The sequence below is a fragment of the Cynocephalus volans genome, chromosome 10 (genome assembly GCF_027409185.1).
Source record: "Cynocephalus volans isolate mCynVol1 chromosome 10, mCynVol1.pri, whole genome shotgun sequence".
Lineage (NCBI taxonomy): Eukaryota > Metazoa > Chordata > Mammalia > Dermoptera > Cynocephalidae > Cynocephalus > Cynocephalus volans.
This window is the reverse complement of record NC_084469.1, coordinates 32,737,744-32,750,872: the sequence shown is the minus strand read 5'-3', so window position 1 is coordinate 32,750,872 and position 13,129 is coordinate 32,737,744. Positions and strand designations below refer to the sequence as shown.

Sequence of the window (13,129 nt, the reverse complement as noted above, 5' to 3'; positions counted from 1 at the left end):
CTTAAAGGCATTTCGCCCTTCCCTTTAAGACGCACCGCCCCCTCTCAGTCACTTCCAAGATGGCGGACCTACTGGGCTCCATCCTGAGCTCCATGGAGAAGCCGCCCAGCCTCGGTGACCAGGAGACTCGGCGCAAGGCCCGAGGTGAGGATCCCAAATTCACAACCGCCTTACTTCGCCCGGTTCTCGGAACCGCATTCTCCCCTCTTTGGATGATACTGTCTCCTCAACCTTGAAAGACCCCTCACAGGCCCCTTCTGAGACTCCTAGAGTCCCTAAAAGGGCTGTCGACCCGCCCGCTGCTCTGAGCGGACGATGATTGGCTACCTGAAACCGAGCTCCAGCCTCTGGCCTCTTCTCCCTGTCCCGGCCTTCCGCAGTCCTTGTTTCCAATTAGCCGACAGGCCCGCCTGTCCGCTGCTAGCGTGCTCTCATTGGTAGGACGCCCCCCAACCCCACCCCTCTCGTCCCTTCTCGGATTGGACAATGGCTGTTCGACCGCATCCTGGCCCCGTCCACCTACATCTTTATTCCGATTGGTCTCTGGGCACGCCCATCCACAGTCCTTTCACCTCTATTGGCTATTTCATTCGACCTACCTTCTCACCCACCCCCCAGCATCTCTCATTGGTTCCTGGGTCCTCTCAGTGTCCTCACGCCCCGCCTGCTTGACTTAACCCAGTATTTTCAGCCTCCCGCCCGCAGCTTTTTTGTGTAGCCTTAAGTTCCCAAGCTACGCGGATGGATCGTGATGTTGATTGGAGGGACATGAATGTCCCGCCGGATCCGATTGGCCATAGTCTCCCCTCTCCGAGTAGCTGCCCTGCAGGCAGGCTCGAGTCGGCGGCCAGTGAGTGCGCGTCCCGGCCGGCGCTGGAGGCCCCTCTAGGGTTTTTCGCGCTGCGGCGTATGAATGAGCCGGCGGAGTGACTGCCCTGCACGGGATTCCAGCTCCCAACCCTGCCGCCTTGACTGTGGACGAGCCCCGTCTCGGGCACAGACTTCCCGCCTGCCCGAGGGGGACCAGGGCAGGCAGAATGTCTTCAGAGTGTTCAAGGGCTGCTTAATATCTAAATATGTCCCTTATTTAATGAACGCCTGCCAGGGGACAGGGGTACCCTCAAAGAGCCCACAGTCTGGGGCTGAGATGCTCACTGATGCAGTGGTCACACAGAAGTTTAATAACCCAACTTGATTCGTACTCTAAAGGAAAAAATAACTATGAGAGCTGCTGCTCGGGGGGTCCTAACCTAGCCTGCTAGTGAGCAGAGGTCTGGAGAGAAGAGCAAAGTGTTACAAAGAAGAAGTGTATGTGTTTGAAAGCTCTGCAGAAGGAGGGAGCATAATGGGAAGGGGTAATTGGAATCATTTAATGCTCAAATGACTGTCTAGGTTGGGGATCACCAGCGGCAGTTGACAGTCTAGGAAGCTTAAGTTCAGAGTTCAGTCACTTGCTTGAGGTCACACGGTTAGTAAGTGGCAGAGTTTCAAGCCCAGTGTGACTTTTAAACCTATGTTCTTAACCATAATCTTATGCCACCTCCCCAGAAACAGAGAAGACTCAAAAACCAGTTAGATCCTGGGTGCCAGGAATATAAAAAGGAGTGGATATATTTAACCATAACATACTGTGTGATGCATCAAACAGCACAAACTTTCATTTTATGGAGTTCATCTGTTGATGTTGATTGTTGATGTGGGAACATAAGTTATGTGGTCAGAAATATAAGGATTTTGAAAAAACAACAAGACCAGTTAGAGAACAGTCAGTGGCCAAAATGGGATACACTGAGGTCAGAGAGATGAGAGCTCCTCCGCTGTTAGGCCCTAGGGCTGCTGCAGGATAACTGGAGGAGAGATGAACAACGTTTATGCCTTCCAGGAGCTTACAGTCTGGGAGGGGAGACAAACAAATAAAAAATTATAGTATGTTAGTTCAAAGCACGTGCTATAGTGGGTGTCTGAACCAAACACTTGGAACCAAGAAGAAGAAATGAGTAACTCTGACTCACTGTGAATCTCAACATTTGCAAAAGGAGGAAAAGCATTCCAAGTAGAAGGAACAACGTGTGCAAAGCATGGAGTAACAGGAAGGTGGGAAGAGGTTCGGCACAGCTGTGGGGGATTCATATCCTATGGAAGAAGTGGGACTTAAGAATGTAAAGGATTTGAAATGGCAGAAGAGGATGGGGCATTTCAGGCTGAGGAGCAGGAGTAGTAAGGGGCCCATGCCCAAATCTTCAGAGACAGTAAAATCACATCATGGGAGAAGACAGGCAGAAGTTGAGGGTCCAGGTTAGAAATATATCCCCCCCCCCACCCACCGAGATGGAGGAGGTCTGGTGCAGAGGCAGGATCTGAAGAAGAGGAGGAGAGTTAAACAAGACCCGAGGGTGGAGAGTTCCTTTGCAGCCCGCCTTAGACACCTACGCTCCCAAAAGGGAAGCGTGTCAGATTAGCCTTTTCAGCTTCATCCTGTCTGTAGAAGTGAGAAGTGGGGGGGGGGGGGGGCGGCAGGTATTACAGAATATAGGAAGTTAAATAATTTCCCGTTTCCTATGTAGACTATGAAATTATAAACCCTTTAGGCTTTAAGGCCACCTCCCCTGGTGCCCTATAGTTCTTTATATGTTGTGGGCATTAATTTTTTTTTTTTTTAATTTTATTTTGTCGGTATACAATGTGGTTGATTATCGCGGTCCATTACTGAAACCTCCCTCCCTCCTCTCTCTCCCCCCTCCCACCCAACAATGTCCTTTCTGTATGCTTGTCCTGTCAACTTCAAGGAATTGTAATGTTGTGTCTTCTTCTCCCCCTGTGGGCATTAAATAAATGCTTGTTAATTGGTTTCCCCAGTGGGGTTGAGAAATGGGGTTAAGCATGATTCCAATCTATGTCACTCCCACTAAACTGTTAAATCTTGAAGGGCAAAGCTGTGTCTTAATTATCTTGGTACCCCAAGGCCTAGCGCACTGCCAGGTATACAATAAAGATCAATAAATGCTTGGTGAATAAACAGTGATCCTACCTTCTCAGCCTGACGCCTCCCAGTGGAAACCAGACTTCCTTTGAAGCCTTACAAAACCCCCCCCCACCCATGCTGCCAGCCCTGGCCTCATGCTGCCTTTTCTTACCCTCAGAGCAAGCTGCCCGCCTGAAGAAACTGCAAGAGCAAGAGAAACAACAGAAAGTGGAGTTTCGGAAAAGGGTAAGAACAACTGGAGAGATGGAAGACAGCCTCAGGAAGGATTTCCAATAAGTTAGAATTGGCAGGTTGAGGACTCAGTTTTGTTGAAAATGTCTCAAGAGAGGTGAAGCGTGAAAGCCAGTGGCATGGCGGCTGGGGAAGGTTTGGGGAGGCATAGAGGGGCAGTTGGCACAGTTGGGGACAGGGATATTTGGGTGGAGCCATCATCTCATGTCTTCCCTTTCCCCTCTCCCAAGATGGAGAAAGAGGTGTCAGATTTCATCCAAGACAGTGGGCAGATCAAGAAAAAGTTTCAGCCGATGAACAAGATAGAGAGGAGCATACTGTGAGTGTCTCTGGGCTGCGGGAGGCAGGAAGTGGCGGCTGAAGAGCGCATGTAAGGGCTAGCGGGGGACTCCTCAAGAGGAGGGCAATAGGTCCCCTTGTGGCTCAATGTATTCTTTCCCCTCTGTTGTCCCTTCCCAGACACGACGTGGTGGAAGTGGCTGGCCTGACATCCTTCTCCTTCGGGGAAGATGATGAGTGTCGCTATGTCATGATCTTCAAAAAGGTGAAAGGCCCAAATTCCTCACTCTCCTCTCTCCTTCTCAGCCACTGCCCCTGCACACCCCCCACCCCCACCCCACCCCCGGCCCCCGGGGAGAATGAGGTTAAATGTTTATCTGGACTCCTGACCTCATCATTCCCTTCTTCCCCAGGAGTTTGCACCCTCAGATGAAGAGCTGGACTCCTACCGTCGTGGAGAGGAGTGGGACCCCCAGAAGGCTGAGGAGAAACGGAAGCTAAAGGTGACCTATACCGGGCAGTCCCTGGAGCCCCGCAGCCCACCACCTGGGAGGGGGCAGGTCAGGCTCCTGAGCACCAGCGTCCCACCTCTGCACCCGTAGGAGCTGGCCCAGCGGCAGGAGGAGGAGGCAGCCCAGCAGGGCCCCGTGGTGGTGAGCCCCGCCAGTGACTACAAGGACAAGTACAGCCACCTCATTGGCAAGGGAGCAGCCAAGGATGCAGCCCACATGCTACAGGCCAACAAGACCTACGGCTGTGGTGAGGCCACTGTGGGGGCTGGGGGAGGGCTGGGGGGACATAGGAGGGGGGATAAGGGAGCCGAGGCCCGGGCACAGAGCCCCTAGGCCCGCCCCACCCTCTCCTCTGCCCCCAGTGCCTGTGGCCAACAAGAGGGACACACGTTCCATCGAAGAGGCCATGAATGAAATCCGAGCCAAGAAGCGTCTGCGGCAGAGCGGGGAAGAGTTGCCGCCTACTTCCTAGGCACCCCACCCAGCTCCCTTTGACCCCTGGGGCAGGGCAGGGGCAGGAGGGACAAGGCTGCTGCTATTAAAACCCATCCTGGAGCCCCACCTCTGAAGCACCTCCTACCAACTGTCACTCAGGCTGGGGGGATGCAGGTGTTTGATGTCACTGTTGGAACTTGGATATGTTTGTGGTGTGTGTGTTTGTGTGAAAGAGAGTGTGAATGCACAGGTGGGTATTTAATCTGTATTATTCGCTGATCTCCTTGGAGTTTTCTTCCCCATGGGGCTGGGGTTACTTTACATTCAATAAACACTGTTTGACCCAAAGTCCTCGTTTGTAGCAGAAAGGTGGGTCTTGGAGCTACTGGCAGAGAAGGGGAATAATTTTAGGTTGAATAGTATAAAATTGCTGTCTGTCTAGGTGAAAGGTGGCCAATTAATGGCACTATCTTAGGGATTTATAAGATACAGTATTTCAAGGGTGCAGTTGCTGGAGCCAGATGGCCTAGCCTTGTATCCTGGCTCTGCCATTTGCTAACTCTGTTACCTTAGGTAAGGTATTTAACTGTTGGTACCTCAGTTCCCTCACTGGTAAAATAGGGATAGTCATGGTAACTCTGTGATGGGACTGTTCCAAAGATTACACAGGTCAGTATGTGTCAAATGTTTAGAACAATTCCAGATCCTCATACGCTCCCTGGAAGTGGCAGCTGCTCTCATTCCCACTCTTATCCTTACAGAGCACTCACTGGGACTGGGACCTCTACTCCACAGTGCACTCTGCAGACCATTCACTTCAACTCAGAGGCAGGCCTGCTCCCGCTCCCCTTTCATGGTGGTGGTGGGACGCTCGGTTCCCCACTGTGCTCCCCTTCTCCTGGAGCTGGTTCCTTGTTTCATCAGCCCCTCTTCAGCTTTATTTCACACACAGCATGTTTCTCCCAACCTCCTTCCAAAATGTGAAATTCGGTCTCTGAGTCCCTCACTTCCTTCTTGTCCCAGTAGGTTACATGTCTGTGTCTGCCTCCCCTCTTTCAATCCATATCTCTCCACCTCCTGTCAGGATTTCCTAACCCAGAGACCAGCCTGTCCTCCCTCCCTCCCACAAAGGAGCACACCACTGTCTTGGTTGGAACTAGAGTTTATTTCAGGGAGAAGGGCTCAAAGGCCCGGGTCTGTCCAGTGGGGTCCTGGGGCCTCCGGCTTCTCACTTGGCCTTTGGGTTACGGAACTTGCGTCCAGCAAAGATAGCCTTGTCCCCGAGAGCCTCTTCAATCCTAGGATGCAGATAAAGTCAGAACTGCTGCCTTCCAATCCAATAACCCTCAGCTCCCCAATGCCCAAGCCCACTGTACCCCTCGTACCTCATGAGTTGGTTGTATTTGGCCAGACGTTCTGAGCGGCAGGGGGCGCCAGTCTTGATCTGAGGAGGGAAGAAGAATTTGAAGGGAAGCAGTTGGGCCTGGCCCCAAGAAAGCATCCTGTGGTGGCATCAACTCAGGGGCAGGAGGCTGGAACCCCAAGAACAACTTGTCAGTAGAAGGAAGCCACAAGTACCTGTCCTGTGCAGAGCCCCACCACGAGGTCAGCGATGAATGTGTCCTCAGTCTCCCCAGAGCGGTGGCTCACCATCACCCCCCAGCCGTTAGACTGAGCCAGTTTGCAGCTGGGTAGAGAGGACACATGATGAGGCCTTATGAGACCCTCTCATGGGAAGCCAGTGGCTGGATGGGGCTTTTCCCTTGTGTTTTGGGGAGTGGACACTGCAGGAAAGGCAGTGACTATGTTCTTTGGGAAGTAGGAGAGAAGAGGGATTTCTGATGTTGAATATGGGCTCCTGCAATGATGGTGAGAACGGCAGGCTCTGGGTGAGAGGAATGGCATGGGCTGGGGGTGGGGGACATGGCAGGGCCGCAATGGCAAAACTCTTGGGGTCAGGCCAAGAGTTAGTCAAAGCCTTAAGGTCAAGAAGACATGGGTGGGTCAAGTGCCAAGGGAAGGGTAGACTTGGAGTTAGTGGACAAGACTGTAGCTGGAGTGGGCAGAGCTGGAGCAGAGAGGCACTCACGCCTGGATGGATTCAGTCACAGAGCCAATCTGGTTGACCTTCAGCAGCAGGCAGTTGCAGGCCTTCTTCTCAACAGCCTGGGCAATCCTCTTGGGGTTGGTGACTGTGAGGTCATCCCCCACAATCTGGATGTTCACCCCAGAAAGGAACGAGGTCCAAGTGGCCCAGTCATCCTGGTCAAAGGGATCCTCAATGGAGACCACTGGTGAGGGTTGGGAGCAGAGTCACAGTCAAAGTCAGAAGGGGCCTCATTGAGGGGTAACAGGTCAGAAGAGTTTGGATAGGGATTGTCATGGGGCTAAGGGTTGGAAGGACCCATGTCTGTGGCAAAGCAGGGCACCGAATCAGTATATAAGGCAGTTGCAGGGTACGTGGGCAGGAACACTAGAACACCTGGGAGTCTCACCAGGATAGTTCTTGATGAAGCTCTTGTACAGCTCCCCAAGCTTCTCCCCAGTGATGTACCGTGCAGGATCATCAGGTGACTTGAAGTCAAGATCATATTTCCCGCTGCGATAGAACTCAGATGCTGCCACATCCATGCCGATCACCACCTTGTCCGGGTAACCAGCTGCCTGGATGGCCGTCTTCAGCAGCTCCAGGGCTGGGAGAGGAGCAAGAAAGGACCTGAGACTCCAGCGCCCCCTGTCTTTGCAGCTTCCCTTCCCCATGAGGACCCAGGGGATCTGTCCCCCCCGGGTGCTCAGCACTGACCCTCATTGTTCTCCAGGATATTGGGTGCAAAGCCACCCTCGTCACCCACGTTGGTGGCGTCCTTCCCATACTTGGCCTTGATGACCCCCTTGAGGTGGTGGTAGACCTCGGCGCCAATGCGCATGGCTTCCTTGAAGGAGCTGGCTCCCACAGGCAGAATCATGAACTCCTGCATGGCCAGCTTGTTTCCAGCATGGGAGCCCCCATTGATCACGTTGAAGGCCTGAGATGGGGAGAGAGGGCTCATGTCTAGGCCAGGGCATGAGGGATCAAGAAAGGATGGGAGGGCTGGTCTGTTAGCTCACTTGGTTAGAGCGTGGTGCCGGTAATACCAAGGTCAATGGTCTGGATTCCTGTACCAGCCAGCCGCCAATAAAAAAGAAGGGGGTTCAAGGTGGAATCCTGGCTTCCCTACTTATTAGCTGAGTAGTCTAGGATGAGTAATTTTACTCCTCAGAGCCTCTTTCCTCATATCTATAAATTGGGGATAACAACTTCCCTGCAGGATCTTTTGCTGAAAATTAGATAAATTGAATGTGAAGTTCTATGCATGTGCCCAGTTCTATAATAGCTAACACTTTTACAGCACTTACAACATGACAGGCACTGTTCTAAGTGCTTTACATATATTAGCTCATTTCATTCTCAAAACACCTTTATTAAGTAGGTACCATTATTACCCCCCATTTTACACATGAGGAAATTGAGACATAGAGAGGTTAAGTAATTCGCCTAAGATCACACAACTAGGAAACAGGGAGAGCCAGGATCGGAACCCAGTGGTTTGTCTCTAGCAGTCCATGCTCTTCTACAATCTTCCTAATAAGTAACAATAAATGGTAACATTATTATTGAGATTAAATTCAAAGGGTTTCCGTTAAGAGGGCATGGGTTTAATAAGGACTCAAGAAGATACAAAGAAATGCCAAGATTCTCACCATGAAAGAGGTCTCAAAATGATCTGGGGGTGGGAGGCATGGGCGGAACAAGGTTGGAATTTATTTTTTTAGGTGCTGGCCGGTACTGGGATCTGAACCCGTGACCTTGGTGTTAAGAGGATGTGTTCTCACCAACTGAACTAACCGGCTAGCTGAGGTTGGAATTTTTGAGACTAGGATTGGAATGTGAAGGAAGCAGGTTACTTGGTAAGGGAAGGTTTGAATTGTGGGAAAGAGGGAGGGGCTGAACCGCAGCAGGAGAGATTCAGTTTCAGGAAACCGCTTCTTTGGAGCAGGTCTGAAAGGTGGATTTTCCAGGGACTGTTAAAGCACTGCTCACGGGGTGGGGGCAGCTTTGTCACTGTGGGATCTGGCAGGGGCAGCTGCACTCACAGGCACTGGGAGTATGAGGTCAGGGTTCCCAGCGAGATCTGCGATGTGTCGGTACAGTGGGACCCCCTTCTCGGCTGCTCCCGCCTTACACACCGCCAAGGACACGCCCAGAATGGCATTGGCCCCAAACTTGGCTGGAAGGAGGCAAGTGGGAAGAAAGGGTGAGATCTTCTCCTGCAGGGTCTGGGGTTATCTCCTTGAACGTCCCCTCTGGTCACCCCAGGAAGAATCCAGAGCTCCAAACCATTGTGCATTAAGAGTTTGTTAACAGATCTCTCCCTACATGGCCTGAGGAGCTCTGGGAGCCCCCACCCCAGAGGAATGTTTCAATTTAAGTCTGTGTCCACAGTCTGGCCCAGGCCTGGCAGAGGGCAGACATCAGGAAATGCCTGTGGAATGAATAAAAACCCATCCAGCTACTGTGTGCCCCCAAATGTGGGACACAGAAATAACCCTAGTCAGACCTCACGTGGTCTCTCCCCATCCCTTGCCCGTCTCCAACCCTTCACTCACACTTATTCTCGGTCCCATCCAGCTCAATCATAAATTTGTCGACTTTTTCTTGATCCACAACACTTAGTTTCTGAGGGAAGAGCAGAGGTCAGATTTCTCAGAAGTCAGGGCACGTGTGGAAGGATAAGTGAAGATATTTGGGGGAGGAAGCTGCCCAAGATGAGGCGGCTGGGGCGTTGGGGGGAGCGTAGAGGAGCAGTCTCCTCCACTTGCCTTTTCCAGCAGAGCAGGGCCTAGAGTCTTGTTGATGTGTTCCACAGCCTTCAGGACTCCTAGAGAGGCCAGAGGAGGAGGTTCAGATCTCCGATTCAATCAGGCCTTTTCCTGTAGCCCCCAGCTCCTGAAGAGCTTTGCATTCCAGTCCTCTACCCCTGTGTGCCCATGTCCTGAAACCACCCACACAAGGTTCCTTCTGCGCTGGTCTTTCCTCACCTTTGCCCAGGTAGCGGGATTTATCTCCATCTCTAAGTTCCAGAGCCTCATAGATACCTGTGGAAGCCCCGCTGGGCACAGCTGCTCGGAATCGGCCTGGGTAGGAGGAATTGGAATATCAAAAAGAGTTCCCACTCTCCCCTCCCGAGGGCTGAGTGTGAGCTACTCTCTCTGAGCCCAGGGAGACAGCACAGAGAGAGACTCCTGCTGCTCCTAGCTCTGGAGCCAGGTTGGAAGAGTTGCAAAAGTTTTGGGAAGGGGACCCCAGAGAAAGGAGAGGATGTGGTACAGAATTGGGGGACAAAGGCCAGATGGGGTTGGGGTCTTCTGAGGCAAACTAATTCAATGGGCCTGTGGTACCCTTGGCCGTGTACAGATCCACCTCCACTGTGGGGTTGCCCCTGGAGTCCAGGATTTCCCGGGCAAAGATTTTCTGCATGGCCATGGCTGCAGGACAAGAGATGTGAGTTTGGACAGTTGATCTCTTAAGGAACCAGAAATCCCTTGCCCTTTAAGAGTCTTCCCCACCCCAAGAAGGCAGGTGCCTGAGCTAAAAATACCCACCAAAAGGTCACAGACCAAAGAGGCCGCCCCCTCCCCCACTCAGAACAGCTCCTATTCCACCCTCCCATCCTAAGAATCCAGGGGGCCTCTCCTTTATAACTCTTCGGATTCTGCCACTCCATGAACCCCCACCTCCCCCAAAACTGCACTTATGTCTTGTTCTTCCACCCTTCTGGTCAAGCAATCTGTTCTCCATGGCTTCCTCTCCCTCAGATCCTTTCTGGTTTCCATTTTCCTGCTCCCAAACCCTCCTGGGCCCCCAATTCCCTACCAGCTCCAACTCTACACTTCTATATCCATCCCTGCCTGCCCCTCCCCACAGCCTCCTTTTCCAATATGCCCTTGGGTACTCCCAGAGTTTGCCCTGTCCTGCCTGCTCCAGCTTCTCTCTTTTGTTCAAGCATCCTCAGTCACAGGGAGAAAAAAAGCCTAAATTTCTCCCACTTTCCTCAAGCCAGCACTACTCGCACCCTTTATCACCTCCACCCGCTGGGGCTGAAAGATTCACCAGACCTGGGATGTCTTCCCTGGGGGTTTGGATGGAGCTCCGAGTCTAGGTGGCAGCTGGGACAGTGTCAGCTCACCCCCTCTCAGGCTGGGCATTTATCCCTGAGCCACACTAGCCCCCAGCCAGCCCCGCCTCTCTGTCCATCCTCCCCCCTCCACACCGGGCTGGCCGCCAAGTGCCCACTACAGCCTAAAGCAGAAGTCTTTGGCCCTGGGCACCTGCCCCCTTTCCAGAGGTCAATGACTGCCCTCACTTTCTCTCTGTCCCCCAAGAAAAGTCTCTACTTTTAATTCCACCCGTTGGGAGGGGCAGGGGAGAGGCTTCATATTGGGGGGTCTCTCCCCTCCCCAGGATTATATTCCTCTTTTGCAAAGGTTAAAGAGGAACAAGTGCCCTTTAGAAAAGGCCAGGGGTAACCTGAGCCCTGCAGGGCTGGGGAGGGGGCCTGGAAGAGGGGCTGCGGGATTGACATTCACACATGCTCAGCTCACTTGGCGGGCCTCTGCCCTCGTTGGGGGAAGGGACTGGGGATTCTGGGCAAGTTCTAAGATCTCAAACTGAACCCCCCACCCAGAAGGCGGGAGGGGCTCACCTCTCAGGGTCCTAATAACGGCCATTCTCGGCGCCACCCCATCCTACCCTCTCCCGGCCATTGAGGAGGGTGAGAGTGGGGGCCGGGAGACGAATTTAGACGGGCCCTCTGAGCTGGCGCGGCGCCCGACTGATAGCGCTGGGAGGGCACTTGTCGCCCAGCGTGGAGACTGTCGGTCAGGAGTCCCTTTCCCCACAGACTGTGGGAGCTTCAGCGCGCGGCCCCAGCCCATCAGTGATTGGTGTTCAATCAGGAGTGAAAAAAATGAATGGACGGAAGGAGAGGGGTGGCCCTTTGTGCGCGTCTGAACGCCCGAGGCCCGTCCGGCGGTCCGCTTGTAGCATTGCCAGGTAGTGGGTCTCTGCACCCGGTCATCCTCTCGCCTTGGTGGCTCCTGGGGGAGTGTGCGGTTTGCCCCGAGTTCTGCCGCAACCCCAGTCGGCCGATGGGCGGAGGTTCTGGGGCGCCTGGGCTCCTCGCCCCCGACTCGGAGGCCCCTCCCGCCGGCGCTCGAGCGGCCCGCGCCCGGTGACTCACCCCGGCGGCCCTCTCCCCAGCTCTCCTCCCCGCCGGCCTGCCCCGCGGTGCGTCTCCCAGCCCCCACCCCAGATCCCTACCCGCCCCCCCGCCGGTCTCCCACCTCGGCCCTCCCCCTTTATCTCCGGCCGCTCCCTCCCGGGAGTATTCCACCCTGGGGTGGGGGGTGCGGCAGGCCAGAGGTCAGGAGATGGCAAGCTGGGAGCGCCGCCACGTGCCCGAATGCGGCCCCGCCCGAGCCCGCCGGTGACTCAGCCGCGCGGCTGTCGAGGAACACGGGCTCGGGGGGCGTCGGGGGCCATGGGAGTCGAGGTGGACGCCGGGGAGCGGCTCCCTGCTCGGGAGGATGAGAGAGGAACGAAGCCCCTTCCCGCTCGAGAGGCGGGCGTGACCCCGGCGCCCCTCCCCCGAGGGACCGGAAGCGGCCGAGCCCCTCAGCGGCGAGAGGGCGCTAAGCCCCCGGCACAGACCTGCCCCACCCCCTTCCCCGGTGAGCGAACTAATGACTCACAAGTACTTAGCAAAAGTTTGACTGGAAAAGAAGAAAAAACCCAGTGGGCCCAAAGTAGAAAGGACTTTCCCCTTCTTGAAAAAGTTGCCCATCTTGGAACGTTAGTATTCCTCCGCCTTGAAAAATAGCCCCGCCCGTTTCGCCCCGCGGGCGCCCGCGCTCAGTGGCCTCTGGAGAGATGGGCCAAGGGGCACGGTCGGTGACCCCAACTGCTGGCCCGGCAGGGGCGGGCGGGGCCGGGACACGGGGTGAGGCCCTGGGCTGGAGCCGATTCCTTGGAGTGGGGATGGGTTCGAATGACCCCAACTAGTGCAACCCGGACAGATGCTGGGGACAGAAGTGCGCCGCTGGGTGCCTTTAGGTCTGAGAACGACCGCGGGTACTTTGTCAAATTCCCCCTTTCCTCCCTTGTTTATTGAATAAGTAAAATGAAGAGTGGAGAGACGGCTGCGCGCACACCCCCGCCCCTTCCGCCAGGCGGGAGACACGTCCCGGGCCAGCCTTCGTTCCCAGGAGGGTCCAAATGGCCTGGCCACGCGCGCCCGCACAGCCGGCCGCCAGCCCCAACCGCCCCACGCGCTCTTCCTGTCGACCCCGGCGCAGGCGCGGGCGCACGCGCCGCCGCCGCCCGCTGTCCCTTCCCTCCGGCAGAGGTGGGGGAAGGAGTCACGCCGTTTAACCCTGGGTTCCCCGAACCCTGTTCAATTTGCTAAATTTGCAGCTTGCTCATTCTTCCTCCTTTCTCTTTCTTTCTTTCCTCAGGCTCACTTCCCCTATACCAAAGTCTGGTTAATATTCAGTGGGAACTGGAGAGAACCTTAACCTTAACCCTTCTCCCGCCACCTCCCACATCCTTTTACATTGCTTTCCATCGAACTCTGCAAATTTTGCAATGGGG

The 13,129-nt window shown here is 54.5% G+C and overlaps 2 protein-coding genes across 3 annotated transcripts; one reads left to right on the top strand and one right to left on the bottom strand.

Moving 5' to 3' along the window:
* Window positions 1–34: 34 nt before the first annotated feature.
* On the top strand, window positions 35–4,788 carry SPAG7 (sperm associated antigen 7). Its single transcript, XM_063112469.1, has 7 exons — window positions 35–144; window positions 3,141–3,208; window positions 3,445–3,533; window positions 3,674–3,758; window positions 3,907–3,996; window positions 4,096–4,252; window positions 4,368–4,788. Exons 1-7 carry the CDS (start codon window positions 60–62, stop codon window positions 4,475–4,477), a joined length of 684 nt encoding a protein of 227 aa, XP_062968539.1. The 5' UTR covers window positions 35–59; the 3' UTR covers window positions 4,478–4,788.
* Window positions 4,789–5,586: 798 nt separating this feature from the next.
* ENO3 (enolase 3) lies at window positions 5,587–11,292 on the bottom strand. Of its 2 annotated transcripts, none has more exons than XM_063109584.1 (12): window positions 11,184–11,292; window positions 9,880–9,966; window positions 9,520–9,615; window positions 9,301–9,359; window positions 9,088–9,157; window positions 8,575–8,708; window positions 7,244–7,466; window positions 6,936–7,133; window positions 6,530–6,731; window positions 6,019–6,127; window positions 5,826–5,884; window positions 5,587–5,738 (listed from the first exon to the last, which is right to left on the bottom strand). In XM_063109584.1, the coding sequence occupies exons 1-12, from the start codon at window positions 11,206–11,208 to the stop codon at window positions 5,669–5,671; spliced, it is 1,332 nt and encodes a 443-aa protein (XP_062965654.1). In that variant the 5' UTR covers window positions 11,209–11,292; the 3' UTR covers window positions 5,587–5,668. The 2 variants fall into 2 exon arrangements, with proteins under 2 accessions (XP_062965654.1, XP_062965655.1); XM_063109585.1 differs by lacking the exon at window positions 11,184–11,292 and adding an exon at window positions 10,597–10,691.
* Between the last annotated feature and the right edge of the window lie 1,837 nt (window positions 11,293–13,129).

What these genes read in the sequence shown, in the direction of transcription:
- SPAG7 (XM_063112469.1), top strand. Translation starts at nt 60, where the DNA reads ATGGCGGACCTACTGGGCTCCATCCTGAGCTCCATGGAGAAGCCGCCC. An exon ending in AAGTGGAGTTTCGGAAAAGG is followed by an intron (nt 3,209 to 3,444) that starts GTAAGAACAACT and finishes CCCTCTCCCAAG; the next exon opens with ATGGAGAAAGAGGTGTCAGA. An exon ending in AAGATAGAGAGGAGCATACT is followed by an intron (nt 3,534 to 3,673) that starts GTGAGTGTCTCT and finishes GTCCCTTCCCAG; the next exon opens with ACACGACGTGGTGGAAGTGG.
- ENO3 (XM_063109584.1), bottom strand. Translation starts at nt 11,208, where the DNA reads ATGGCCGTTATTAGGACCCTGAGAG. An exon ending in ATCCCGCTACCTGGGCAAAG is followed by an intron (nt 9,360 to 9,519) that starts GTGAGGAAAGAC and finishes TGGCCTCTCTAG; the next exon opens with GAGTCCTGAAGGCTGTGGAA. An exon ending in ACCTCATACTCCCAGTGCCT is followed by an intron (nt 7,467 to 8,574) that starts GTGAGTGCAGCT and finishes TCCCCATCTCAG; the next exon opens with GCCTTCAACGTGATCAATGG.